The 27,531-nt window shown below is 47.0% G+C and overlaps 1 protein-coding gene and 1 long non-coding RNA gene across 7 annotated transcripts in view; one reads left to right on the top strand and one right to left on the bottom strand.

Moving 5' to 3' along the window:
* Positions 1-38: 38 nt before the first annotated feature.
* LOC146342042 (uncharacterized) lies at positions 39-6,453 on the bottom strand. 2 transcript variants are annotated; one of them, XR_014783897.1, is made up of 3 exons: positions 6,093-6,453; positions 4,174-4,694; positions 39-1,109 (listed from the first exon to the last, which is right to left on the bottom strand). It is a non-coding gene; the product is annotated as an uncharacterized LOC146342042 (long non-coding RNA). The 2 variants fall into 2 exon arrangements; XR_014783898.1 differs by having other exon boundaries at positions 39-1,091.
* Positions 2,922-27,531, top strand: part of LOC146342041 (immunoglobulin superfamily member 1-like) — a 30,060-nt gene continuing 5,450 nt past the window's right edge. Inside the window, exons 1-7 of one of the 5 annotated variants that reach the window (XM_084805540.1) lie at positions 2,932-3,118; positions 4,359-4,444; positions 8,389-8,424; positions 11,918-12,210; positions 14,914-15,225; positions 16,428-16,730; positions 24,281-24,574. In XM_084805540.1, coding sequence (XP_084661666.1) covers positions 12,126-12,210; positions 14,914-15,225; positions 16,428-16,730; positions 24,281-24,574 — 994 coding nt within the window. In that variant the 5' untranslated portion in view covers positions 2,932-3,118; positions 4,359-4,444; positions 8,389-8,424; positions 11,918-12,125. Of the gene's footprint in view, positions 3,119-4,358; positions 4,445-7,572; positions 7,759-8,388; positions 8,425-11,917; positions 12,211-14,913; positions 15,226-16,427; positions 16,731-24,280; positions 24,575-27,531 lie in introns of those variants that run through there. The other 4 variants (XM_084805539.1, XM_084805543.1, XM_084805544.1 and 1 more) reach the window with 4 other exon arrangements.

The following is a 27,531-nucleotide window of genomic DNA, read 5'->3' as shown; positions in this document are numbered from 1 at the left end:
TCGTCCAATTTGCCCCAAAGAGGAGAGTCAACTTCAGGCTGGGTCCAACTCGATTTTATTGTTTGCAAACAGTTCGACAAAGGAGCTCATGCTCAAAAGCAGAGTTGACCCTGGGCAACTCCCGCGCTACAGTTTTATCACCTCAGCCAGTGTGTCACTTTGATTGGTTGCCAGCAGTTTGCCTAGCTACCTTATCTTAGGGTTACTGCTCACTCATTCCAGGCATGTGCAGCTCTTACAATACTATGTGCTGCTTAAGACACATACAATGGCTTTTAGGTTACATTTTTACTACAATTCCCCCCTCAAAAGGCTTTTCTCAAATTTATACTCTCTTTGGTCCAGTGGTGGACTACACACTTAAAGGCGCAAACTATTATTGCTGTGGCATTGACGGTTTTCTCTAAACAGCAAGTGAGACCTAGGACACCTTTGTTCTAGCTACTAGAATGTTGACAATAAAAACACATTTTTGGGTGTAAGTCTGGAATTTGAACTTTTGGAACTCAGTTTTGTTCAGTTCATCAGGAACCCTTGAAACGAGAGTGCCCTCTTTCTGTAGAGCTACCTGTGTTTTTCTAGTTAAGGTAGGCAACAAAGTAAAGTTTCTGACAGTTGATGGGTGTTCGTAATAGAGAGCAAAATTATCTCTATTCTGCTTAAACATAAGCTCAACATGCCTCTTAAACTAATGTTTTTTGTTGTTGTTTTTACTTGAGTGGGGAGTGTTGAGGCAACTAAACTTAAGAGGGAGAGAATAATGCGCATGAGTAAGCATTAGGAGAAAGCTCTCTCATGAACAAATACTTGAGTCCCTCCAGGGGTTCATTATTCCAGCAGCTGCCTTCAGGTGGGTCAGCTTCCGGTGTGACCCTCTCTGGTGCAGGTGATGCCTTTATTCAGTGTGATGAATCCACTTCTTCCCTTTAGCGACTTTTATAGCAGTGGGAGTGGTAAGTAGGATCTGAAACGGACCCTTCCGCTTCTCAGTAGGTGGTTCATCTTTCTAGGACTGGATTAGCACCCAATCACTGGGACTGAGATTATGCACTGGAGCATCTAAAGGCCAGGATTGGTGCGGTGTCGCAAACCTGTGAAAACAAAACAGACTGCAAGGCAGTAACATAATCTTGAATCTTAAAACTCCTACTTCTAAATTCACATTTAAGCTATCAGCCATAGGTAATATCCGAGGTGGGCACTTATAAAACGTTTAAAGGGTGTCAATTTAATACGTCCCTTGGGGGTGCACCGTACTCAAGTCAAGGTGATTCGTGATTGGCAAGGCCTGTGGCCTTTCAACTTAATCTTTAAACAAATTCTAGTGAGAATTGTCTTTAAGGCGCAGTTCATCTTCTCAACTTGACTTGTGGATTGAGGTTTCCAAGGGGGGGGGGGTGTAGCTTCTAGTTAGTTTGTTATGCCTGGGCCACTACTTGCATCACTTGTCTAACAAAATGGGGCCCCTGATTTGATTCACTCTCTTTAGGTAACAAGAGCCTAGGGATTACTTTTTAACAGGATCTTGGCTACTGTCTGTGCAGTGCAGTCAATTGGTTTTAAAGAGGAGAGTGCAAAAGCTGGTTTGAAACTCAACATTAAAAAAACTAAGATCATGTCATCTGGCCCCATCACTTCCTGGCATATAGAAGGGGAAGAAATGGAAGCAGTGACAGATTTGACTTTCTTGGGCTCCAAGATCACCGCAGATGGTGACTGTAGCCATGAAATTAAAAGACGCTTGCTCCTTGGGAGGAAAGCTATGGCCAACCTAGACAGCATAGTAAGAAGCAGAGACATCACCTTGCCGACAAAGGTCCGTCTAATCAAAGCTATGGTTTTCCCAGTAGTAATGCATGGCTGTGAGAGCTGGACTATAAGGAAGGCTGAGCGCCGAAGAATTGATGCCTTCGAACTGTGGTGCTGGAGAAGACTCTTACGAGTGCCCTGGACTGCAAGGAGGTCAAATCAGTCCATCCTAAAGGAAATCAACCCTGAGTGCTCATTGGAAGGACAGATAATGAAGCTGAAGCTCAAATATTTTGGCCACCTAATGCGAAGAGAAAACTCCCTGGAAAAGACCCTGATGCTGGGAAAGACTGAAGGCAAAAGGAGAAGGGGACGGCAGAGGATGAGATGGCTAGATAGCATCACAGATGCAATGAATATGAACTTGAGCACACTCCGGGAGAGAGCGCAGGACAGGAAGGCCTGGCGTGCTATGGTCCATGGGGTCACGAAGAGTCGGACACGACTGAACGACTGAACAACAACAACCGATAGCCATGAGTCTGGGGCAACTCTGAAAAGTCAATTTGAAATCTCTGAAAAAGATAGTAAGCCCATGGGCGACTTCTCATTTGAGCTGGGGGCTCAAACATCTTTGAATCATTTTTGAGGCACGAAGGGCAGTTAGCCACTGCTCTCAGGTCTTGCAGCAACCTGAAGGAGGTGCTATCTGTCTCGGGCACACCCAACATTGGGGTGTTAAAGGGGGATGATCCCTTTATTATCTAACCATAATTTTTTGAACTTCTCAATGAGCGGCTTCAAGCCTGCACGGGTGGCTTTCTTCAGAGGATACTGCACACAGCCTGCACACAGGGCTCTCTCCCTTTTTAAAGAAGAATTTAACTGGTGTTATGCATTTGCTCGGGCAGGAGTTCTGTCTGCCACACATTCATGGATCAATAAAGCCCTGCTTTATTGGCAGCTGTACTACAATCTGATTATCACGGAAAAAGATTTTCGCTTCAGTTTTGTTAACAAGTCCCACCCCAAGAGGGCAGCCGGGCATGCAGATGAAACTACAAAGGCATGTTCCAGTATGTTATTTCCAATCTTCGTGAGGAGGGGCTTACACACGGGGAATTTAGTTTTTTTCCTTTTAATTCCTTTTACAGTTACATGCTTTCCACTTTCTCTCGCCGGGGGGGCTTCACAGGGATCATAGAAAATGTGGCTCCAGTATCTACTAGGGCCTCACAGTCCCTGCCACCAACCCTTACTTTTACCTTGGGATTCTCCCGAGCATTTGTTCGTAGGGTGGTGGTCCTTCAGCTAAACTCCCCCCCCCTCCGCCCCTGGAAGACCCTGCCCACGTTTGGCAGCCTTCAGGGTAAGTCTCTTTTCTCTTCTGTTTCAACTCTGGACAATCTTTCTTCCAGTGTCTCTTCTCTCGGCAATACGCACATTAATCGAGCCCTGGTCAGCCCTTTCCTTTTCTGCCCCCCTCCCCCCTGGTCGCTTCTGTGCTCTCAAGCCGCGGTTTATATTTCTGCCCATGGTGGCTGCCAGCACTGCTTTTTCCTTTTTTCAGGAATGGCACTCTTTTCATGTGCTCTCATGTGCACCATAGCTCTAAAAATTCCATGATCTGGGGTCTGATAAGGCTAAAGCAGGCGGTGATATCAAGGCTTGCTTCAATTTAAGAAAAGCCTTTTTTAATTTTAATTGTCCACTTCTGGTGAGTAATATTTTTGTTAAAGCTTCATACGGGGGCTTCTACTATAGCCTCCCTCTTGTAACAGGCACACTTATCTTTTGGCTTGCCTGTTCTGCAGCTCATGTTTCAAATTCTCTGTGCCATGCACTAGTTTTAACTCTTTGTCTTCTCTGCAAGTTAGGCTGTTTGCCATTGCTTCGACAGAGACTCACTTGCTTAGACCTTCTTACTAATCTCAACGACACACATTTGGGATAAACTCTCTTTCTTTTTAAGCCTTTTTGTCTGCTATTTTCTTCTGCCTTCTTCTATACCTTTTTCATATCATTAAAATCTAACACCATGACTGGAAAACATTTGGTTTACATCATAGGGCATGGTGGAGCAGATCTAACAATTATACTGCTCCTCTGACTGCATGGTCAGGGCCCATCAAAATCAAGGGAAGGGCATTCTCATACATGCAAAGAGTTCCAAGCCACCATTTTTGCATCAGCAACTCCACACTGCATCAGTTTTGGCAGAGTGTCAGGTTTGCCTCTGAGCAAATGGAATGTCAGAACAGTTCAGATTTTGAGAAAGTGCTGGAACACGTGGGGCAGGAACTTTCTCAGGCTTCAGAAACACAGCTGGGCTTAGAGGTATCACGGGAGAGTGGGGAATCTTTCCCTCCCACCTCTTAAGTTAAGAGAATTTGCTGCCCCTTTTTCTTCTAAACGGAAACTCACGTTGCAGTTTCTCTTTAAACTTCTTGAAGGCTGTTTCTTTTGTAGTCTGTGAATCTCTAGCAATTTGTGTCTGTGTGCTTCATTATGGTAAATGAAATCAAAGCCTTGGAAATCACAGAATCATAGAATAGTAGGGTTGGAAGGGGCTTACAAGGCCATCGAGTCTAACCCCCTGCTCATTGCAGGAATCCAAGTCAGAGCATCCCTGACAGATGGCTGTCCAGCCTCGTCTTGAATGTCTCCAGCGTGGGAGAGCCCACCATCTCCTCAGGTAACTGGTTCCATTGTCGTATTGCTCTAACAGTCAGGAAGTTTTTCCTGATGTTCAGCCGGAATCTGGCTTCCCGTCACTTGAGCACATTATTCCGTGTCCTGCACTCTGGGATGATCAAGAAGAGATCCTGGCCTTCCTCTCTGTGACAACCTTCCAAGTACTTGAAGAGCGCTATCAGATCTCCCCTCAGTCTTCTCTTCTCAAGGCTAAATATGCCCAATTCTTTCAGTCAAATGCAGCTTTTTATCTGAGTGTTGAAATGACAAATCAAACTGTACACTGAGCTGATCACAAACAAACACACAATCTACAACAACTGGAGTTTAAGGCTATGACAAGCCTCACAGTACTTTTTATGGCAAGTCTTTAACTGTCCAAAGTTCCAGTCCATGTGCAGAGTGCCTCTCAAAAGTCTGAACAATGATAGATCTAAACAAAGAAGGCTTTGGGCCATAAAGAAGGGACGTTTTTAACAAAAGCTCTCTGTCTCTTCATCAGTTCAAAAGGGGAAGGTGTAACCTTACACCTCTTCTAGATTCCTCCACAGATAAGAACAGAGCAGTGCTGCTCAGCTTTCCAGCTGTGATGCTTTTCTTGTTTTTTTTTACAAATCTCACTCTTTTGTTAGGTCCTCACAGACACCTTCCAGCCTCTCTGCTTGCTAAGGCTAAACCAGTGGTGGCGAGGGGGGTTTGGTAACTCCCCCTTGGCTCTGCTCTGAGCAGGCTGACAGAGATAAGCTTACACAGACCCTGATATTTTAAGAACTTGCCCTGTCTTTGTTTCTTGATTTTGCCAGTCTTTAAGACTTCAAACAAATCTCTTTCTTCAGAAGTTGCAACTTTTTCAACTGCTTTTGCTTCTTCTAACAAACTTGGATATGGTGGCAGACAAACTGTCTCTGGAGGGCCCCCTCCCTCCCCCAACAACCTCTCTTCCCAACTTAACAGACTGAATAAGATGGGGGGGAGCTCAGGGCACCTTGGGCAAGGTCTCCCAGTCTTCAAACTCCTTCCGTGGGGCTTGAATCAGGGAGAACAGGGGCTTTGGGCTTTACCTCGGAGCATACCCTCATGACTTTACAATATTGAACTTTATATTCAACCTTTTCTCGCCTTCAGTGGATTTTGGTTGACACTTATCCAAATGCCGATAACCTCACTTTCCCTGAGGCAAATCTATCTCACTACTTGATTCAGACAGCACCCGGGTCTCTTGCCCCTGCGGTCCTTTGCCAGTAGCACATTTACACATTTACACTTCTGTAACTAAGGGGGATTCTTTCCGCACCAATTCAACCAACAATCAATATAGGGGAATTGATCCCATTGCCCATTATTCACCACATTTTTATATACAGCATTTACAAGATTTACATCGAAGGATCCTATGTCTGGCCAACTAATTCCAAATGCTGGCCAGTCCAGTTGGCAAAAGAAGGTCAATTTACCCTTGGCCATCTTAAGTCTAAAATCTCTTTTGAACTTTGAGCATGCATCCCAGTGGGGTTGCAGAGTTTTCTTAACGGGAGCTACCCGACCCCATTGTGCCTACCTCTATTCAAAACCATACACAGAGCCTGACAAACCTCAGACGCTCCAAAGGCAACGCAAACAGAAAGACACAAGGGAAATCAAATACTTACTCCACCCAGCACCCTGGCACTGTCCCTTCGGACCTGTTCAGCCTGGTTGACTCAATCAATGGAGTCCACGCCTTTAACCTCCCGGGTGTCCCGACCCCCGTTCTCTGGTGCCGTGGCAGTCCTCAAAGGCGGTCCGGCACGCCCCACGGGCACCTTCGCCGGTCTTGTCGTTCGACCCTGGGGTGATCCAAGGGGACTCCTGACTACTCGCCAGATTGTTGCACAAAATGCTAGTGTCGCCCCCTGGAGGCTAGTCCAATTTGCCCCAAAGAGGAGAGTCAACTTCAGGCTGGGTCCAACTCGATGTTATTGTTTGCAAACAGTTTGACAGAGGAGCTCACGCTCAAAAGCAGAGTCAACCCTGGGCAACTCCCGCGCTACAGTTTTATCACCTCAGCTTGCATTCCTCAGCCAGCGTGTCACTTTGATTGGTTGCCAGCAGTTTGCCCAGCTACCTTATCTTAGGGTTACTGCTCACTTATTCCAGGCATGTGTAGCTGTTACAATACTGGGTGCTGCTTAAGACACATACAGTGGCTTTTAGGTTACATTTTTACTACATTTGTACAGAAGTTGACCAGACTAGCAACTGAATCTTACTTCAACACTGTCAACAGGGCAGCATCTCCCACTGTAGCTGAGGGCAGCAGGCTAGCTTAGGGTGTGCGGGGCAGGCCATGATGTGAGACACACGGTTCTGTCCTCCAACAACTCACCACCACCACCACCACCAATATCTGCTGCCTGAGCTGGCTGCTTCACTCTGCCTAATATTAGGGCCAGCACAGCATGGACATAAAGTGAACTGAAAGGGCAAATTGGTTTGTTCCTCCAACATTAAGAGAAGAAGGTGGAATACAAGACTAGGTGGGAATAAATTTGGATTTCAATAAAAAGAAACATGTGGTCTTTGAGGGATCCCTGACAGTGTTTGAAACTTCCACCCCCACATTTTTGCAATTTTCCCAACCCAAACAAGTGCTGGAATGAGGGCTACAGAGAACAGTGGCCCTTAAGAACTGACTTCTGAGCAAGAACAGAGGACAGTTAGAGAACGGGGGGCGGGGGGGCTTGTGACATAGCAAGGTGGGACTGCAGCTGTCAGAAAGCTGGGAAAAGCCAAGCCTTGGTATCAAAAACCCTCAAGCCCTAATAGGCCTTCCAGGGCTAGATTTTTCCAAGACTTCTAGCTGGCAGGAGCTCAAGGAGGGTTAGCTTTAAGATCCCACTCTTTTCCATGATTCCAGATTCCTTTGGCCCCAAAGGTACTGCTGAAGAGCCCTCCGTTTTGAGAAACATATTTTAAAAAACCAGGGGAAGATGCCTATACTAACCCTTCAGAGCACCACCCAAGTGGACTTTCTGAGCTGTTCATTTCCTCAGGGTTGTTTTTTTTTTGTTGTTGTTGCCATTTTTGACTATGACAGAAAAGGGGATGTGGTTTGTCAGGCAGGATAAGAAGATTATTATGGTCAACAGTGCCGTCAAATGACAGAGAAATGTTGCATACTGGAGAATCTCTCTGTCACAAAACATTGGTGGACATCAGGAGCTGCAGTCCTCAGGTGAGAGCTCCATTCAGGAGACAGCAGAGCCGGTGTAAACAAGGACACTGCAGGCTACAGAACCCTCACCATGATGTTTTCTTCCTGCATCCTTTTTCTTGGTTGGTATTGCTCACTGATGTCAGGATTGGGCCCAGACTCCCTGCAGAGACTGGGGAGTCAGAGTCAGAAGATGAGATGGGCCAGGGAGCTGGGGAGGCAATTCTTCAAGGGGCTCTAGGAGACAGAGAGGAATCTTCTTAAGTGCACGTTAATCAATCAGAGCTTGACTCAGCAACTTACCGCGGGGGGGTGGGGACTCGGCAGATGCACAGGCTAGACACCGCTTTCAGCGGGCAGAGCAAACAAGGGAATTAAGGGCACAGGGCTGGCTGGGGAATGCTGGGAGCTGTAGGACTTTTTGTCTGTCTAAACATGCATAGGATTGTGCCTTTAATTAGTGTAAACCCATCACAGATCTTTAGGGGAAGACCCTCCCTGAGGGCAGGACTGAGGAAGCCTTTCAAGTCCTGTGTTCAATGTGAAACATTAGATTTGCAGCAACTTTCTATCCTACACCAGTGCATCTCTCAAAGGGAACGTCAAGTAAGCTAATGAGGGCTGGGCAGCTTAGTCAAAGAACTAGGGTGGTGGGACCAGAGGGTGGTGGGACCAGAGCTTGTGCAAAGGCAGGGCGGTCATATATCTTGCTGCTCATATATCTTGCCACTAATGGAGTCCTCTGTTTTTAGGTTGGTTGCTGGCTGGGCAGTGGCGATTATGTAGAGGTAAGTGTCACCAGACACATTCCCACAAAAAATTAAGATTGAGGGTGATCGGTGGGAGCGGAATGGCAGCTAAATTCCATGGCCTACTCCAACAAATCCATTCTTCTCACCCCTGCCTGATAACAAGTGGCACTTGTTAAACTTTCCCCATACTCTTAGAGTGGTACAGGAGTCCCATCTTTCTTTGCCTCTAAACAACATATATGGATCTCAGAGTTCCCAGTTTGAGTAAAATTGCAAGGAACTCACCTGCTTCTGATCCCAGTTCTCTTTAGGTTCTTTGACAGGCTGCAGCTTTCCCTAGAGATTGTAATACTAACCTGTGTACTGGCTACTAGCATGGGGTGATGGGTGCTCTGGTTGCTGATTTCATAAGACTGCCAACTTTGCAGCTGGTCTCTGTAGGCAGGCATTTAACAACAGTTTGATCTGCACAACTGAATATATGATAAAGGTCTGGTCCATACATAATGCTAACCCATGTTATGGATTGTTGAATTCTGGGTTGTCTCAATGTGTGAATGTGGTTGCTCTAACAAACTAGGGTTTGTTATCCATGAACAACCCAGAAAGAGAACCCATGGTTTATTGTTGGGTTGTGAACTCTGGGTTGTTTAAACCATGGGTTGTCATTACTTGCAAACCCAGAACTATGGGTTGTTTCTCCAGGTTACAGAGGCACTAGGCAAAAGCAAGTAAAAAAAAAACCCTGCAACTCTACATGCCAGTACTACAAAGATATTTGGGATACAGAGCATCATGGATGTTGTTAATTACAGCCACACCAAGGCATGTGCCCCGGATTGTTTGAACTGCCTTAATACAAGCCTGCCTCTCTGGTATGAGCTCAGTAGCCTTGTGGTGACTAGGGGAGCAATCCTATGGCCACTAGACACTGTCTAGAGGGCCATAGAATATGCTCTATTCCAGGAACTGACCTCAGAGCCTGCACTCCGAGGTCATTTCCTGGAAAACTGACCTCCCCCCTCGTCCACACTGCCTCGGAGGCAGCGCAGAGAAGCCGCATCCTCCGTGCTCAGAAGACAAGTGCAGAGCGACTGAAAAGGGGCAGGGCTGGGGGGCATTCCGGGGCTGGGAGAGCGAAGCTGCGCATACAACATATCCTATGTGTCGTACAGCAGCTTCCTCTCCCGGTCAGCCCCCACACACACACACTAGATAGCCAAAACTGGCTGTCTAGCTAAAAAAAGCAAGACAGGAGAGGCGCAGAGGGAACGATCCCTCCGTGCCTCTCCTGCCTTGCTTTGGATAGGCGGTCACCTATCTACTTAGGATTGCACCTTAGGAGACCTTAAGACTCACTCCCTTAGCAGTCCAATAGGGGTGAGGCATGAAGGCAGGAGCCTTTTGAACTAGAGAAAACTATAAACCACATTGCCACTTTTCCTTCCACATTCTGCTCATTGTTTGTTTTCTCTCCCTACCCTTCTTCTCTTCCATGCCTTCTGCTGGATTCTTGCTTGTAATGAAGGTTTGAAGAGGGAGGGGGAAGGGCAGGAAGATCTCCCTATGAAATAATGGTATTTCACACAGCATCTAATTTTACTGCCTGAATCTGGAACCTTTGGGTTCTGCAGAGAAAAGGATTTAATTATCCTCCACAAACTTATTTTCCCCCTTCCACCTTCAACTTCTCCCACATAGCTGCAGACAGCAGATTATTCCAAAAGGAGAGTTAGGACATCATGTTCCAGGAAGTGCTGGGGAAGCAGTTGCAGGACTTTTCAATATATTTATTATTATTATTATTATTATTATTATTATTATTATTATTATTATTATTATTTTAAGGCAAGAAAAAGCTCTCAGCCACCTTTTCAATCATTCATTGTTTATTTCTATCCCTCCCAATAGCCAAACCTCTCTCTGCACAGTTCACAACAATTAGAACCCAAAATGCAACGTAATAAAATCACCTTATCTCATAAAGTTCATTAAGGGCATAATCCTATGCATGTTTAGACAAAAAAAAGTCCTACGACTCCCAGCATTCCCCAGCCAGCCATGTAGGACTTTTTTCTGTCTAAACATGCATAGGATTGCACCCTAAGCCATTTTTTTTTTCTCCAGTCCCACAAAAATCCAGAATACATACAGCCCTGAATGTAGTTCCATTATATTTTGCTGGTCATGTAAAACATCAAGCTGGTCATGTAAAACATTACAGTAAACAGAATAAGAACATATTATAACTTGCCGTTTTGGATTATACCAAGGTCCATCTATTCACACATTCTTTTTCCAATGGTGGGCAGCCAAATTCTTCTAGGGGCACAGTCCTATGCATGTTTAGTCAAAGAAAAGGCTTACAACTCCCAGCATGCCCCAGCCAGCAAGGCTGGCTGGGGAATGCTAGGACTTGTAGTCCTTTTCTCTGTCTAAACATGCATAGGATTGCACCCTAAGGTATGTACAATCCTCCCACCACTCACAAATTCCTTTGAAGTGCTACTCCTCTAGAAAGAGCCACTTTGCTTAGGGAATTTTCTCCCCTCCTCCATTTACATTCACCATTCCCTCCCCTTTCCTGGTATGTCTTTCTCTTCTTATTCCATCTAGAGTAGAAAGTATCCTCTCTTTCTCTTTCTTTCTCTCTGCCTTCCCCAATATTGTTGACACTGACTGGCAGCAGCTCTTCAGGGTTTCAGGCAGGTGTTTTTCCTGCCCTACCTGGAGATGTTGGGGATCAAACCTGGAACCTTCTGCATGCAAAACAGGTTCTCTACCTCTGAACTATGACCACTAAGCTATGGTGGGTGGTGAGGAAGAAAAGTTCTGAACTGTATTTGACTGTATACAAGCAGACAAGGTGATATGTTTTTCTCCTCTTCCTCCTCCTCCTTACCCAACTCTTTGAGAAAAGTAGGTTCACATGGTTGCAGAGAAAGGAATCTGGGGCTATTTTATTTGTCAATTGCCATTATCCATCAAAATAATTGTCTGTGGTAAATCATCTGAACCGTGTTAGACAAAAGCCAGCTTTTTTTCTTCCTCCACAGTTTCTTCTTGTAATCACTCTTTGACGTAGATTTCAACTCTCCGGCTTTGCTTCCTTCCTCCTTCTTCAGTAGCAAGTGTTCCTTTGAACAGTGCAATCATTACAGCTGCACTCAACTTACTAAACAAATATAACTCTAATAGGAATGACAAGCTTTAATTCTTTAAAGAAGGAGTTAAGGGGTGGAGGGATAAATACTGGCCACTTATACAATCCTATGTATGTCTACTCAGAAGTAAGTCCCATTATGTTCAATGGGCCTACTCCCAGGAAAGTGTACGTGGGATTCCAGCCCAAGTTACTTTTGTGGGGTAGTTTGCAGCCTGATTCTCTGCATGTTTTCTCAGAAATAAGTCCTGAGTTGTGAGCGTGGCACTGTAGGCTTAATAAACTGTTCACTGCATTCCTCTACACCAACCTGGCTACTCTTTCAGCCCAATCCTATGCATGTTCTGTCATTTGTGTTTTTTCTAGCTTCAGTGGTGAGGGAAAGGCACTTGGTACATGCTCAGAAGTACTTCCTCCATAACTTAACCCTAGTATGAAAATGGACTGCTTGGCTGAATGCTGGTAAAGTCTTGGCCCAAATGAAATTTTGAGGAAGAGAAAACAAGACCTTGCACATAATGAGGAGGAGATAGAGAAGAGTTGCAAAGCAACCAAAAACAGAACATCTATTTTTATGAAGAGTCTGGAGAATGGAAAAATGAGGAGAGATTGTTGTGTGGACGGGAATGGAGCATATGTGATCTCTTGCGACAGGTGTGGTCAGTACCTAATCTTTAAAAAGGAAATGCTGAGGCTTTAATCTCTGTCAAATACATTCCATCACTATGTAGTGTGTGGGGAGGGGGAGGCTATACTTGCTCAGTGGTAAGAGAAAAGCATTCTGCATATGCTCAGAAGCACTTTTTATTTCACTGTTTATTTTGCTAACATGGATGAAATGTAAATAAATTCTAGTCATGGGCCTGTGCCCTGGATCTTTTAAGTAGCTAGCAATTACCCTACAGGTTAGCATTATGTGCAAATGTTTAGTTCCAAGTTGTCAAGAGCTTCACCTCCTAAATCCTGGGTATCAAGTTCCTGACCTGGTTCACATGACATGACATTGTGTTGTGCAAACCTGGCGCAGTCTCTGCAGGGTGGCTTATTTTTCATGAACAAGCCAACCTAAGAACTAATGGCTTGTTTTCAGATTGTTCATACTCATGGTGGCTTGCTGTGTCATCTGAGCCCAGCAGGGCAACTTCATCATGGGTTGTTGGGAACAGCTACAGGGCCGCCTGGCAAAAGCAACAAAAACCCCTACTGCCCCTTGCGATCTCGCTATGGCTGCCATCATCCTCCCTCATCCCTTCTCAGTGCTCTCTGCCCAGTGCTCCTAAAAATAGAGAAGGAAGGACACTCAGCGAGTGCCCCGAACACTTTTGCAACTTTAAAAAATCCTCTTGGGGAGGGGGGGTCCTGCACAAGTACGCAGGAGCGAATGACTGGTGCTAGCAATTCTGGGCAATTTTTGCCTCCATTTTACTGCTCCACCATGTGATTTGCACAATTTTCCACCCCCTTTTACTGCTTTGCCATGAGATTTGCTTATGTTTACAATCCTGCACGCTGCTCTGTGACCCATATGTATATGTGACATCTAGCAATGAGGGAGAAGCAACAAGTGGGAAGGGGGGGAGTAGAAAGTGTCTGGTGGCTGCAGCAGAAGGCGCTTTGGGGGGGGGGCTTACTTCAGTGCAATGTGAAGCAGCCTTTTTTTAAAAAAAAAGGTGTTTGCCAGCAAAGGAAGTGCCAAAGCAGGATATGGGTATGCTTGGCTAAATATGGGGGAGGCGGACTTGTGCTCTTGCACAAGAGTGCAAGTCCCCCAAAATAAAAATACAACTTTAAAAGCTTGCAAATGCATTCACATATACATAAGGGCTCAGAAAATTATTTTCTTTTTGTGATCACATGTGAGGGGGGGAGCCAAAAGTGGCTGGTGGGTGCAGGACAGAAGGCACTTTGGGGGCAGGTGTTCTTACTTCAGTATTAAGTGAAGCAGCCTTTAACAAAAAGATACTCACTAGCAAGGGAAAGGCTGAAATGGAGGATGAAATTGACAAAGACATTGATGATAGCGGGATATTGGTATGCTGGGCTAAATATCAAACAGGCGCTCTTGCACAAGAGCACAACTCCTGGAGGCGGGGAGGTTTTTTTGGTTATTTTAATTGTGAATGTGTTACCACAACAGAACGGCTCAGAAAATTAATTATATTTGACAATCTGGGGGAGGGGGAGTTTCCCTTGGGAGCTGGCGGCCCCAGGGGACCAATTGCAGAAAAGATGCTTCTGTAGGGACCAAGTTCTGCCGCAAAGGTGCCTGGGATACATGCTGGGAGCCAGTGGGAGAGCTGAGGGGGGAAACAGGCCATGGCAAGCTACAGAGCACACAATCATCAGTCGGGTCAGCGACTGAACAACCAACCTATGATGACTTATTCACAGGGTGGCTTAGCATTACGTGCCGACTGTTAAAGGCACCGTTCAAGCCAGGCTGTTGTCTCTTGGCCCGTTCTCACCCCACGGCTTCGCTCCAGTTGCTCTGCCCCTCATGCTGATCTCACTAGTCCATGTGGAATGCCACCATCAGCCACAGGATTCAGCACAAGGCCTATGTGAAGTGTGGGTGTCAAGCATGCCGAATCCCACTGACCTAATTGCCTGTCACCCACCAAAAGCCTCATCTGAAAGAGACCCCGGACCAGTTTTGTCAAAGGGAGAGGTAAGGCCCAGGGATTCAATTCAATTTTCCAACCTTTCCGTCTTGTCTCCAGCATAGCAAAGAATCCCTCCGGTTATTCACTTTGGTTCCTCTCTCCTGTCTGAAAGGGCTTTTTCGGCAAAGGGCTCTTTATCCCCCTCCTCACCATTATAAACAGCAATAAAAGCGAAGACAGAGTCCTTTCTATATTATGCACCCACCCTTTAATGCCCTCCCAGGCATGAGAGTAAGCAACAGAGACTGTTATGCATCCTTCCCATGTCTTGGCTCATGCAGGGAGGTGGGCAGCTGAGATGGATGAAGGGGCAAGTGTGGCAACTCTTCTCCCTCCTACTTGCCCCATCCTCCTTTGCTGTTCAGAGGGGACAGGGAGGAGGGAATTAAAGAGCCCTTTGCCTCTTTCTTAGCTCCTCCAGGAGTCAGTAGTGCGTGGAAGCCATTTTGGTGGCCCTTCACCTCTTGCTCAATTCAAATTATGATTCTTGGGGGGGGTTAAATCACATTGCTGCTCAGAAATGTATGTAAAGTGATGAATATGTGCTCCATTGGATAATGACACAAAATGATTAATCTATCACAAACATACAGGTTTTGTATCCTGATTCTAATTAATTTAAAAGTCTCATTTTTCAGGGTGGGACCGTGGCAGGTGTTCAAACTTGCAAATCTCATTCTTCTTCTCTTTCATGTCCAGGACAATATGCCCTTTATCCCAAGCCTTCCATCTCAGTGTTCCCCAATCATGAGGTCATCCTGGGGGAAATAGTCCACTTTGTCTGCGAGAGCAAAGGTTACAAACATGCAACATTCTCTCTCATCAAAGAAGGAGCTTCACAGGAGTTGCAAGTTCAGAAGGCATCAAGATCCCCATTTCAACGGGTTTCATTTTACATTTTCAATGCCCAACAATCAGATGGGGGTGTCTACAGGTGTACGTATTGGTTCAGTGTAGGCAATCATCGAGAATGGTCAGATCCCAGCGACAGCATTTCCATCATCGTAACAGGTGAGGGCGTCACTCAGTCCTTGCCTGCCAGTTGCACAAATGACACTAAAATGAATGTTGCATTTATTGCACCTGCAAAGAGCACTTTGCCCCTTTCTCAACGCTGGTGCGAGCGAGGCAGTGATTGGAGCCCATTTTGCTGACTCTTCAGCTCATGCTCAATTTTTTTAAGGCTCCATTAAAAACCAGTTGCTGACCAGAAATGTAAGTTGCCCACAGACATACTTGGACCTAGGAGTGGTGGGGAGGTGGCTGCAGGATGAGCTCTGCTCACCCCCCTCCTGTACTGAGGAACGTCCTTGACTCCTGATAACAGCCAGCTCCAAGTAGGCAAGGGCCCTCGGGTGATGGGAGGCCCCAGGTCCTCCTGTGCGCCTGTGCTATAGAACTCCATTACAGGCAGAAGGGCAGGTAGTTGAGGCCAGAAAGAGGGAAGGAGGGTATGGAGGCACCAACAGAGGAACAAAAGAGACATCGCTGGGGCAGGGGGGAGAGAGAGGCAGAAATGAGGAGGTGGTGCTGGGCCATCAGCAGCTGCCTCACTATACTGCCTGGGACCACCAGCCCTGCTCCAGACTGAAAGCTCAGTTCCACCCATCTCGCCATACTTAGGGTGTGCTGTCTGCGTTGGGCTTTCTCCCTCCAAGTGCCTGCGTGCTTCAGGTGAGTTGGAAGCTGCATGTCTATCTGTTCAATCACCTGTTCAGCGCGTTATAGATCTGAAATGTCTCTTCCCTGTTTTTCCACCCTTTGAGAACTTCTCTGAGAGAGGCAGGGATGTGACATCATGAATGTGGAGAGGACGGAACAACTTGCTTCACTGTTCATAAAAGGGTCACCCAAGCTGCACAGTGCAACTCTGGCTTCTGCTCCAAGCCAGAAGAACAGGTTCCCCGCAAAACCAGTCAGGACAAGAAGACAGTACATTTTTGTGCAGTGTACAATGAGATCAGCACTGACGTTATATCTGTCTCTGACTATATTGCCTTTAAGAAATTATGACAAAACTAATAAATGTCCACCATTGGGTCTGTTCTCAATAAGGTCTTAAATGGCTCACAGACCTTAAGATATTTGTACTCTGATCCATACTCAATCTTCTGTGTTTCCCAACAACTTGGAATGGTTTCCCATTTTACAGAGTTGGAATGTTTTAGATGCACCACTTTTAAGACATGGCTCTTCTTCTCTTTCTCATTCAGAACAAATTTATCCCAAGCCTTCCTTCTCAGTGAGCCCAGGTGAGGTGGTCACCCTGGGAGAAAAGGTCAACATCCACTGTAAGAGTGAAGAGCACCGAAACGTAGAGTTCAGTCTACACAAAGATGTTTCTTTGGATACCTGTGATACCAAGAAGACAGCATCAGATGAGGTTGTATTTCCCATTGTCAAAGCTGAACGCTCAGATGGGGGGATCTACCGGTGTAGATATTGCTACAAATCAGACTCGGACTTCTATCGACTCTGCTCAAACTACAGTGACGGTGTATACATCAACATAACTGGTGAGAGCCTGTCCTAGTCCTTGTTTGCGACTCTCACATATGAAACCAAATGAATTCTGCATTTTCCCTCGCTGTAAATGAATGGCTGGCTAAAACGTATCTTAAATTTAAAGGCGGTTCTGTCATCCTTTATGTCACACTTGAATATCATTGCAATATTCATAGGCGATGCAGAGTTTAAGTAGGCTCAATGGTTAATTAATAAGCTACATGACTCCACAAGGGTCACTGCAATTTTTCTTACTGCTAAATCTCAGCCTCTGAAAGCTGTCCATCATGATGAGACCTAAGAGGCTTCAACATCACCATCACGTGCCAGGGATCAGGGCATTGTCTGTTCTCCATTCTGCTGAAATTTGGAAATCTGGTGGCACTACACAGAGCATCATGGATGGTGGAACTTTCTAGAGTCACCATTCAGCTAAACTATGGCTAAAGCAGATCTTAGATTTAAGGAGGTTCTCTCCTCCATTATGCCACACTTGAATATCATTGCAATATTCACAAGTGATGCAGAGTAAACAACGTTATTTCTGGCTGGTTTAAGCAGAATATGTGGGTTAAAAAATAAGCGACACAACTCCTTGAGTGTCATGCTATTTTTTTCCCTACGGCTAACTCCCAGGCACTCAAGACTCTGCTTCCTGATGGAGAGGCTCCAATGTCACAGTCAAGTGGCAGGAAGTAGAGCAGGGTATGTTCTCCAGCTGACTGGAATTTGGAAATCTGGTGGTATCACACACAGCATCACAGGTGGCAGCACCTTCTAGGTCAGGGGTAGACAAAACACAGCCCATGGGCTGCATGCACCCCTGCAGCCCCCAGTGCAGCCCTTCTGCCCCCCATCCCCTCCATGTCAGAAATAACTACATAAAAGCTAATGTTTCCTTATTAAGCCTCTGTAGGGGTTTCCTGCCACATTTCATGCTGCCTCTTACCCTTTCTGCCTAATACCTGCAATTTCCCCCTTTCCTAATTCCACCACCCAGAAATGAGGCAGGAATTTTCCAGTATTTTGGCAGAGTATCTGGCACGCATTTACTCAGACCTCTGATGGAGACCTTTAGGGGAACGGCAGAAGATGCTGTTTTGAAACCATCCAAAAGTGCAGGGCTGGCCAATGGCGTTTTGATGCCTGTGGCAAAGGGCAAGATGTCCCCTTCACCGTTCCACATACAGACGGTAGCCAGAGAGGAAGTTGAGTCTTCTGTCTTCGTAATGAGACACCGCATTCTACACCACACCTGAAGGCAACAAGCTAGCCTAGAGGATGCGGGATAAGTCAGATGGACACACACAGCTCCATCCTCCACCTCCCCACCCTCCTGCACCTTCATCCTAATGGTAGGCTGGCCTTCAAAAGGAATTGAAGAAAACATGATGGACAAACAAAGAGAATTGCAATGGAGAATGCAGATATTTAAGCAGGCCAGTGAGTGGTGGGCAGTAGAGCAACGCAGCCCAGGCTCCCAGAGACCAGGTGCCAGCTCCTTTTTTATCAGCAGGGGCACTGATGTCATCTGCCACCCCTCCCAAAATTCCCTCTGCCCACAGAGCTCAGCTGCACTTCTCACAGTAGCTGGAGGGAAAAGAATTTTCCTAAAAACAAAATGTTGTTCACTGTTTTAATGCAAAGCATTTTTCTGTGGCTTAGCTCTGAATGGGCAATTCAGACCTATTAGCTTGATAAAAGACCTGCTCCTTATGGAGATGAAAAGTGCTAGAACTGCTTAGCTGATATGGGTTAACAAACCTCAGAGCAATCCTGGACACAGCATGGCTACACAATCAAGGTTGTATAGCCATGCTAACCCCTTCATGGATCACTGCCTTGTTGTGGCGAAGGGGCTTGCGTAACTCAGTGAAGGCATAAGCTATACCGTGCAGGGCCACCCGAGACGGAGAGTTCTGACAAAATGTGGTCCACTGGAGAAGGAAATGGCAACCCACTCCAGTATTCTTGCCAAGAAAACCCCATGGAACGTTGTTGTTGTTCAGTCGTTCAGTCGTGTCCGACAAGGCTAAAAGAGATGACGCCGGAAGATGAGCCCCTCAGGTCAGAAGGTGTCCAATATACTACTGGGGAAGAGCAGAGGGAATTTCCAAGTAGCGCCAGAAAGAGTGAAGCGGCTGGGCCAAAGCCGAAAGGACACTCAGCTGTGGATGTGTCTGGTGGTGAAAAGAAAATCCGATGCTGTAAAGAACAATATTGTTTAGGAACCTGGAATGTAAGGTCAATGAATCAAGGTAAGCTGGAGGTGGTCAAACACGAGATGGCAAGATTGAACATCGACATCTTGGGAATCAGTGAACTAAAATGGACAAGCATGGGCGAATTTAATTCAGGTGACCATCATATCTACTACTGTGGGCAAGAATCCCTTAGAAGAAATGGAGTAGCACTCATAGTCAATAAAAGGGTGGGAAAAGCACTAATGGGGTACAATCTCAAAAACGATAGAATGATCTCAGTACGAATCCAAGGCAAACCATTCAACATCACAGTAATTCAAGTCTATGCCCCAAACACTGAGGCCGAAGAAGCTGAGGTTGATCGGTTCTATGAAGACCTACAACACCTTCTAGAACTAACACTAAAAAAAGATGTCCTCTTCATCATAGGGGATTGGAATGCTAAAGTAGGAAGTCAAGAAATCACCGGGATAACAGGCAAGCATGGCCTTGGTGTACAAAATGAAGCAGGACAAAGGCTAATAGAGTTTTGCCAAGAGAACATGCTGATCATAGCAAACACTCTTTTCCAACAGCACAAGAGGTGACTCTACACATGGACATCACCAGATGGTCAATATCGAAATCAGATTGATTATGTCCTTTGCAGCCAAAGATGGAGAAGCTCTATACAGTCAGTAAAAACAAGACCTGGAGCTGACTGTGGCTCAGATCATGAGCTTCTTATCGCAAAATTTCGGCTTAAATTGAAGAACATAGGAAAAACCACTAAACCATTCAAGAATGACCTAAATCATATCCCCTATGAATATACAGTGGAGGTGAGGAATAGATTTCAGGGATTAGACCTGATAGACAGAGTGCCTGAGGAACTATGGATAGAGGTCCGTAGCATTGTTCAGGAGGCAGCAACGAAATCCATCCCAAAGAAAAAGAAATGCAAGAAAGCAAAGTGGCTGTCTGATGAGGCTTTACAAGTAGCTGAGGAAAGCAGGGAAGTGAAAAGCAAGGGAGAAAGGGGAAGATATATCCAACTGAATGCAGAGTTCCAGAGAATAGCAAGGAGAGACAAGAAGGCCTTCTTAAATGAACCATGCAAAGAAATCGAGGAAAACAATAGAATGGGAAAGACTAGAGATCTTTTCAAGAAAATCAGAGATCTCAAGGGAAAGTTTTGTGCAAAGACGGGCATGATAAAGGACAAAGAAGGCAGGGACCTAACAGAAGCAGATGAGATTAAGAAGAGGTGGAAAGAATACACAGAAGAACTATACAGGAAAGATCTTAATGTCCCTGATAGTCATGATAGTGCGGTCACTGAACTTGAGCCGGACGTCCTAGAGAGTGAAGTCAAGTGGGCCTTAGGAAGCATTACTAACAACAAAACTAGCAGAGATGACAGTATTCCAGCTGAACTATTTAAAATCCTAAAAGATGATGCTGTTAAAGAGCTGTACTCAATATGCCAACAAATTTGGAACACTCAACAGTGGCCACAAGACTAGAAAAGGTCAGTTTACATTCCAATTCCAAAGAAGGGCAATGCCAAAGAGAAGGGCAATGCCAAAGAATTGAACTACCGTTCAATTGCACTCATTTCACATGCCAGCAAGGTTATGCTCAAAATCCTACTAGCTAGGCTTCAGCAGTATGTGAACCGAGAACTACCAGAAGTACAAGCGGGGTTTCAAAGAGGCAGAGGAACTAGAGATCAAATCGCCAACATTCGCTGCATCATGGAGAAAGCAAGAGAATTCCAGAAAAACGTCTATTTCTGCTTCATTGATTACGCTAAAGCCTTTGATTGTGTGGATCACAACAAACTCTGGCAAATTCTTAAAGAGGTGGGAGTACCAGACCACCTTACCTGTCTACTGAGAAACTTGTACGAGGGTCAAGAAGCAACAGTAAGAACCGGACATGGAACAACCGATTGGTTCAAAATTGGGAAAGGAGTACGACAAGGCTGTATATTGTTGCCCTGCTTATTTAATTTATATGCAGAGTACATCATCAGAAACGCCGGGTTGGATGAATCACAGGTCAGAATTAAGATTGCCGGGAGAATGATCAACAACCTCAGATACGCAGATGATACCACCCTAATGGCAGAAAGTGAAGAGGATCTAAAGAGCCTCTTGTTGAAGGCGAAAGTGGAGAATGCAAAAGCTGGTTTGAAACTCAACATTAAAAAAACTAAGATCATGGCATCTGGCCACCTCACTTCCTGGCATATAGAAGGGGAAGAAATGGAAGCAGTGACAGATTTTACTTTCTTGGGCTCCAAGATCACCGCAGACGGTGACTGTAGCCATGAAATTAAAAGACGCTTGCTCCTTGGGAGGAAAGCTATGGCAAACCTAGACAGCATAGTAAGAAGCAGAGACATCACCTTGTCGACCAAGGTTCGTATAATCAAAGCTATAGTTTTCCCAGTAGTAATGTATGGCTGTGAGAGCTGGACTATAAGGAAAGCTGAGTGCCAAAGAATTGATGCTTTCCAATTGTGGTGCTGGAGAAGACTCTTACGAGTCCCCTGGACTGCAAGGAGGTCAAATCAGTCAATCCTAAAGGAGATCAACCCTGAGTGCTCATTGGAAGGACAGATACTGAAGCTGAAGCTCAAATATTTTGGCCACCTAATGCGAAGAGAAAACTCCCTGGAAAAGACCCTGATGCTGGGAAAGATTGAAGGCAAAAGGAGAAGGGGACGGCAGAGGATGAGATGGCTAGATAGCATCACTGATGCAATGAATATGAACTTGAGCACACTCCGGGAGAGAGCGGAGGACAGGAAGGCCTGGCGTGCTCTGGTCCATGGGGTCACGAAGAGTCAGACACGACTGAACGAGCCATGCTAAAGGTTCTTCACAGCCACAAGAATATACAGTGTTCAAGCCAAACAAGCTCTGGTTGTATTAAAACATATCTGGCACAAACAGAACCACAGGATTTGGCCTTCTAGAATTCTTCATGATTGCCTGACAAGATCAGCCTGGAAAAAGACTGAGCCATTAGAGCTACTGTGGTGGTTTACATGTCAGACTAGGAGCATCTCTACACCAGCCTGAAATCCCGCATTTAAAATGGGGCTTTTTGCTTCCATTTTAAATGCAGGATCACAACGGACTCCCTTTACATGCGCTTCCTTTTCCCCCTCCCCTTTCCCCTGCCTTCTCCCCCTTATCTGAGTCTTCCATATGCTTCATTGATCTCACTCCTCTTCTTGTGGCTTTTCCTTTTTCACGGAGGGAACTCAAATGGAACACAAGCAGGTAATTTGATACCTCATTATCCCAATCTATTTAAAAATGGAATAAAGGTCATTTAGTGCATGAGACGCCCTGGAGGTTAACAACGTCATCTAAAGGCCCCGCAAACCTCCATGAGTGAGCAATCTCAAGAGCAGGATAAAAGCTCTGTGTGAAGAAGCCCTAGGACCGGGGACTAAGTTCAAAACCCCAGTCAGTGATGAAACTCACTGGGGGAGCTTTTTAATTTTATTTTATGTTTTATCATTTAAAATATTTCCCGGCTGCCTCTCCTAGCAGGAGCCCTCCCAAGGCAGGGTACAACAATAAAACCCACATAACAAAAACCAATATGGTAATAAAAACATTAAAAACAGCAACAGTAGCAAACATTCTAAAAAACAAAACAAAAAATGCCAACATAAAAACAATACCTACCCCATCCAACCACAGCTACAACCCAGTCCATTAAAACATAATCAGGGGGAGGTCAGAGTAAAGTAGTATGTTTTCAAGGCCTTCCTACAAGCCTGCCATGAAGGCAACTTATTCCAGAGGTGTGGGGCCACTGCAGAAAAGGCCTTCTCTTGGGCCAGTCCCCATTTCTGCTTAACCTACGTCACAGGTTTGTTGCCAGGATAAAATGGGTGAGTGGGGGGACATGTACACCATATTGATCTCCTTGGAGGAAAGGTGGAATATAAATGTAATAAACATATAAAGAAACAGGTGCTGGAACTGCACCAGGTTCTGGTGTACTAGAGCTAAACATGGACTGGTCTTCTGGACGATAAACAGAGCCAGCTGATTTCCCCTTGCAATGGCTCCAAAAACGCGACCCGATGAGAAGCTGGCGATGTGCAGATGAGGTGAACAGAGCTGCAAATAAAGATGCCAGAACCACCCTTTGTCGTGCTTATCAACACCTGCCAAATCCAGCAGAAAGCCAAATGTACACGTGAAACTTCACCCAGCAGTGCTTTTGGCATTGCCCACATGTTCAAACTTGTCTTTGCATGATAAAGAGCTAGAAACCTGCTTTTAAAAAAAATGAAACCAGAGGTGCTGAATTCTGTGCCCTGTAGCGGTTATCGTGGCTGCGCAGTGCTGTTGCAGGATATACCCAGTCCAGGGTATGTATGTATCTTAGGGATGGACGAAAGCCCCTTACCTGATCCCGACGCTTGCTTCACGGTGGGGGGGAGGCACTCCATCCCTCCCCCCGAAATTCTGGCTGTGGGGGGAGGCGCCCCGTCCCTCCCCACCAAAATTCTGGCCGGGGGGAGGCACCCCGTCCCTCCGGCCACGAAACCTCTTCTCCTGCCGAGACACAAATGGCAGCGGCCGTAGCCACCGCCGTTTGCGTCCCTGCAGTCAGCCGTGATAGGCTACATAAATGTTTACGTAGCCTATCACGGCTGACTTTAAAATAAATTTTTTTAAAAATTTTAAAAAGAAAATAAGGGCAACACTATTTGCGTTCCCCTTATTTTTGCCGTAGTCTACGTAAATGTTTACGTAGACTACACATCCCGAAATAAGGAACGCAAATGGCGGCGCCCATGGGCGCCGCCATTTGCATACGCACTTTTTTTTTTTCTTCAACGTCAGCCGTGATAGGCTACGTAAACATTTACGTAGCCTATCACGGTGTTTTTTAGAAATCTAGCCGTGATAGGCTACGTAAATCTTTACGTAGCCTATCACGTTTGTTTGTTTTTGTTTCTGTTTTACTTGGAAATGGCAGCGGTGGCAGCCAGTCGGAAGACTGGCCGCCGCTGCCGCCGCTGCCACCGCACTGCCGCCGCACCACCGCCGGAGCCGCCGCTGCTGCCAGGGACATTCAAGCAAGGTAAGTCCCAACCCGGGGGGGGGGGGGGGAGACCGTTTCTCCACCAATTTTGGGGGGCCAAATGCACTGGCATTTGGCCTCCCCGAGATTCGTGGAGAAATTCTCTGACATCCCTAATATCTACAGTGCTGGCAGGGCATCTTCTCTCGAGCGAATGGGTCTGTTGATCTGATCAAAATCAGCAGGATGCATAAGCTGAAGATCAAAAGTAACGTGACTCTGTGCTTTCCTTGCTGTGTTTTTCTCAACACTAGATCCCAGGTATTCCAAACCTTCCATCAAGGTGAGACCCAAGTCACAGACAGCTCTTGGACAGACTATCACAATCAACTGCCAGGGGCCAGAGAATATTCTGGGTCTGACCTTCTTCCTGCTCAAATCAGGGAGGTGGATTGCATCGCAAATGGCAGAGCCAACGAAAAACACAACTGAGTTCCTTTTCTCCAGCGTGAGGCTGGAGGATGCCGGAAACTACACCTGCCGATATCGCAGAGTAAATCCCTTTCTCTGGTCTGAGCTCAGTGACCCCGTGGAGCTGTTTGTGACAGGTGAGGAGTTTGCTTGGCACAGTCTTTTCTGCCCCCTTCCAACTCCCACTCTCTGTGCAGGAGGCAAGAGCATTTCGGGTTACTGGTACCCGAGTCATAGACGGCTGTAGGGGCACAGTCCAACATTGCAAGGAATGGAGGAGCCAGGTGCGTCTTATCCAATCTACCAGCATACGTCTTTGCACTTCCTAATTGCTGGTATAGTTATGTGGGGTAATATTGCCATGCAGTGTAATGTGTCTGGTCATAATAATGGTGGGGGGGTGTAAGTGCCCAGCTGTGACAGGCAAGGGAAGGTATGGCACGGGGTTGTTCTGGCCCGGTGAGGAGACATGGGGGATGTGGGCTGAAAGTTGCCCCCCTGGCCAGACTGTCCTCCTTCCATCAGGATCCAGGTTGCCCTGTCTGCTTGCCCTCTAGTCTGGTGGCACTGCTGGTTAATGCCTGGTCAGTCCAAAATAACACTTCTACCATCCCAATTTAATTGGGAGAGAGCCAGGGTCTGCAGGGGTAGCTACCACCACCACCCGGGGAAGAGGGCATGCCTGCTGCTGCTGTGCTGCTGTGGCTGCTGCCACCACCAGCACCAGTCCTTCCCCGTGGACTTCTGCCTGGCAGACCGCCAGTCCCTGCAGGACCAGGCCCCCAGGTGCCCAGCCAGCTTGCTGCTTGCTTCCACCTGCCCCTTCCTGGAGGGGCTATATGGCTAGCCGGCTGAGGTGGCCTGGGAGAGCCAGGGTCTGCAAGGGAAGCCACCGCCACCCCGCCACCCACCCCCTGGGGAAGAGGGCCTGCTGCTGCATCTGCTGCTCTGCTGCCGCCGCGGCTGCCACCACCACCACCACCACCACCGTGGATTCCTGCCTGGCAATATTTTTAAAGGGGATTTTTTTTAATTGTTAGTGGGGGGCAGGTTTTGGGGGGAATTCTGTTGTGTTTTTAGGGGTGGGTAGCCTGCCTGATAGGCAGGAGCGAGGGGGCATGTGTCCACCTGATGGAGGCAGTGGGGGGAGTGTTGGGGGCCAGAACATACCGAGGCTGGGCGGCAGGCGCTGGCGGAGCGCTAGGGGCAGGCCATGCCAGGTAAGGGGGACAAGGGGGAGAGGTGTAATATCTGTCCCCTGTTCCGGGCCTGTCCAGAGCCAAAGGATGGCTGCAGGAGGCATGACTCCATCTTCAGGCCTTCGTTTGCTGCTCTGCAATGCCAGGTCTGTTACCCAGAAAACATCCCTCATCCACGACATGATCCTGGATAGGGGTGCAGACCTGGCATGTATTACGGAGACCTGGCTGGCTGAGGCCGCTGCTCCAACTGTGGCGGCCATGTGTCCAGCTGGGGTTTCGTACGCACAGCAGCCGAGGGCTGGGGATCGGGGAGGGGGAGTGGCTGTTATCTACCGAGAGTCCTTGGTCTTCACCAGACCCCCTGTCTGGGAGACCAAGGTTGCTGAGTACATGTACTGGAGGTTGGGCCCAAAGGGCAGTCTGGGGATTCTGCTCGTGTACCGTCCACCCTGCTGCATGGCTGACTCCCTGGCCGAGGTGCTTGAGGAGGTCTCTGATGTGCATGTATGGTCCCCTAACTTATTGGTGTTGGGGGACTTCAATGTACATTCAGAGGCCGTCCTCACAGGAGCACCTCGGGACTTCATGGAGACCATGGCTTCCTGGGAGCTGCACCCTATTCCAACTGGGCCCATCCATGTAGCTGGTCATGTGCTAGACCTTGTGTTTGTTTCTGGAGAAGCGGGGAGTGATCTGGAAGTCGGCAGTATATTCACCACCCCCTTGTCATGGTCAGATCACTATCTGGTGACATTAGACTTCTCGGTTCCACAACCCCTCCACAGGGGTTAAAATGGTCCGCCCCAGGCATCTTATGGATCCGAATGGATTCCTGAATGCACTTGGGGATTCTCTGGGGCACACCAATGTCCACTCGGTCGAGACCCTGGTGGGTGGCTGGAATGCCACAATCACTGGGGATTTGATTGGGTGGCTCTGAAATGCCCTCTCCCCATGAACAGGGCTCAGACTGCACCATGGTTCACTCTGCAGTTACGAGCTCTGAAACAGGAGGTGAGTTGGCTAGAGCACCGGTGGCAGAAGTCTCACTCCAAAGATGATCAGACACGGGCTAGAGCTGTATCTTCAGCCTATCATGTAGCAGTGAAGGCAGCAAAAAAGGAATATTATGCTGTCTCTATCGCATCCGCGGAGTGCTGTCCCAGGAGGCTGTTCCAAGTGGTCCGGAGCCTGGTCGGTCCAGTGGCTCTGGAACTGCTGGAGCATTCTAAGGCCTCCTGTGAGGCCTTGGCAAGGCACTTTGCAGATAAAATTGATCGGATTAGGAGTGTTATTCCGTGCGCTGTGGATACAGTTAGTGAGCAAGAGGAGGTCTGTGGCAAACCGGTTTTGTGGGATCGGTTCCAGCTTCTTCCTTCTGATGAAGTGGACAAGGTACTTTCATCTGTAAAGCCGACCACCTGCTTACTTGATCCTTTCTCATCTTGGCTCATTATGGGCTGCAGAGAGAGATTGGGTGAGGGGATCAGGGCGGTGGTGAACGCCTCCCTTGAGGAGGGAGTGATGCCATCAGCCCTCAAGGAGGCAGTGATAAGACCACTCTTAAAGAAGCCCTTCTTGGATCCCCAAGTTCTGAACAACTTTCGCCCAGTCTTGAATCTGCCATTTTGGGGCAAGGTGATTGAGCAGGTGGTGGCGATGCAGTTGAAGGCACACTTGGAAGAAACTGATTATCTGGATCTACTTCAGTCAGGCTTCAGGCCTGGGCATGGGACAGAAAGAGCCTTGGTCGCCTTGGTGGATGATATGAGGAGGGCTCTGGATAGGGGCGATTGCTCCTTCCTTGTTCTCCTCGACCTCTCAAGGGCTTTTGATACCGTTGACCACAGTATCCTCCTGGACCACCTGGAGGGGTTGGGCATTGGAGACAC

The sequence above is a fragment of the Heloderma suspectum genome, chromosome 6 (genome assembly GCF_057233095.1).
Source record: "Heloderma suspectum isolate Gila_16-S chromosome 6, 16-S_ref, whole genome shotgun sequence".
Taxonomy (NCBI): Eukaryota; Metazoa; Chordata; class Lepidosauria; order Squamata; family Helodermatidae; genus Heloderma; species Heloderma suspectum.
Note: the sequence above shows the minus strand (reverse complement) of the source record. Positions and strands in the feature narration are given on the sequence as shown.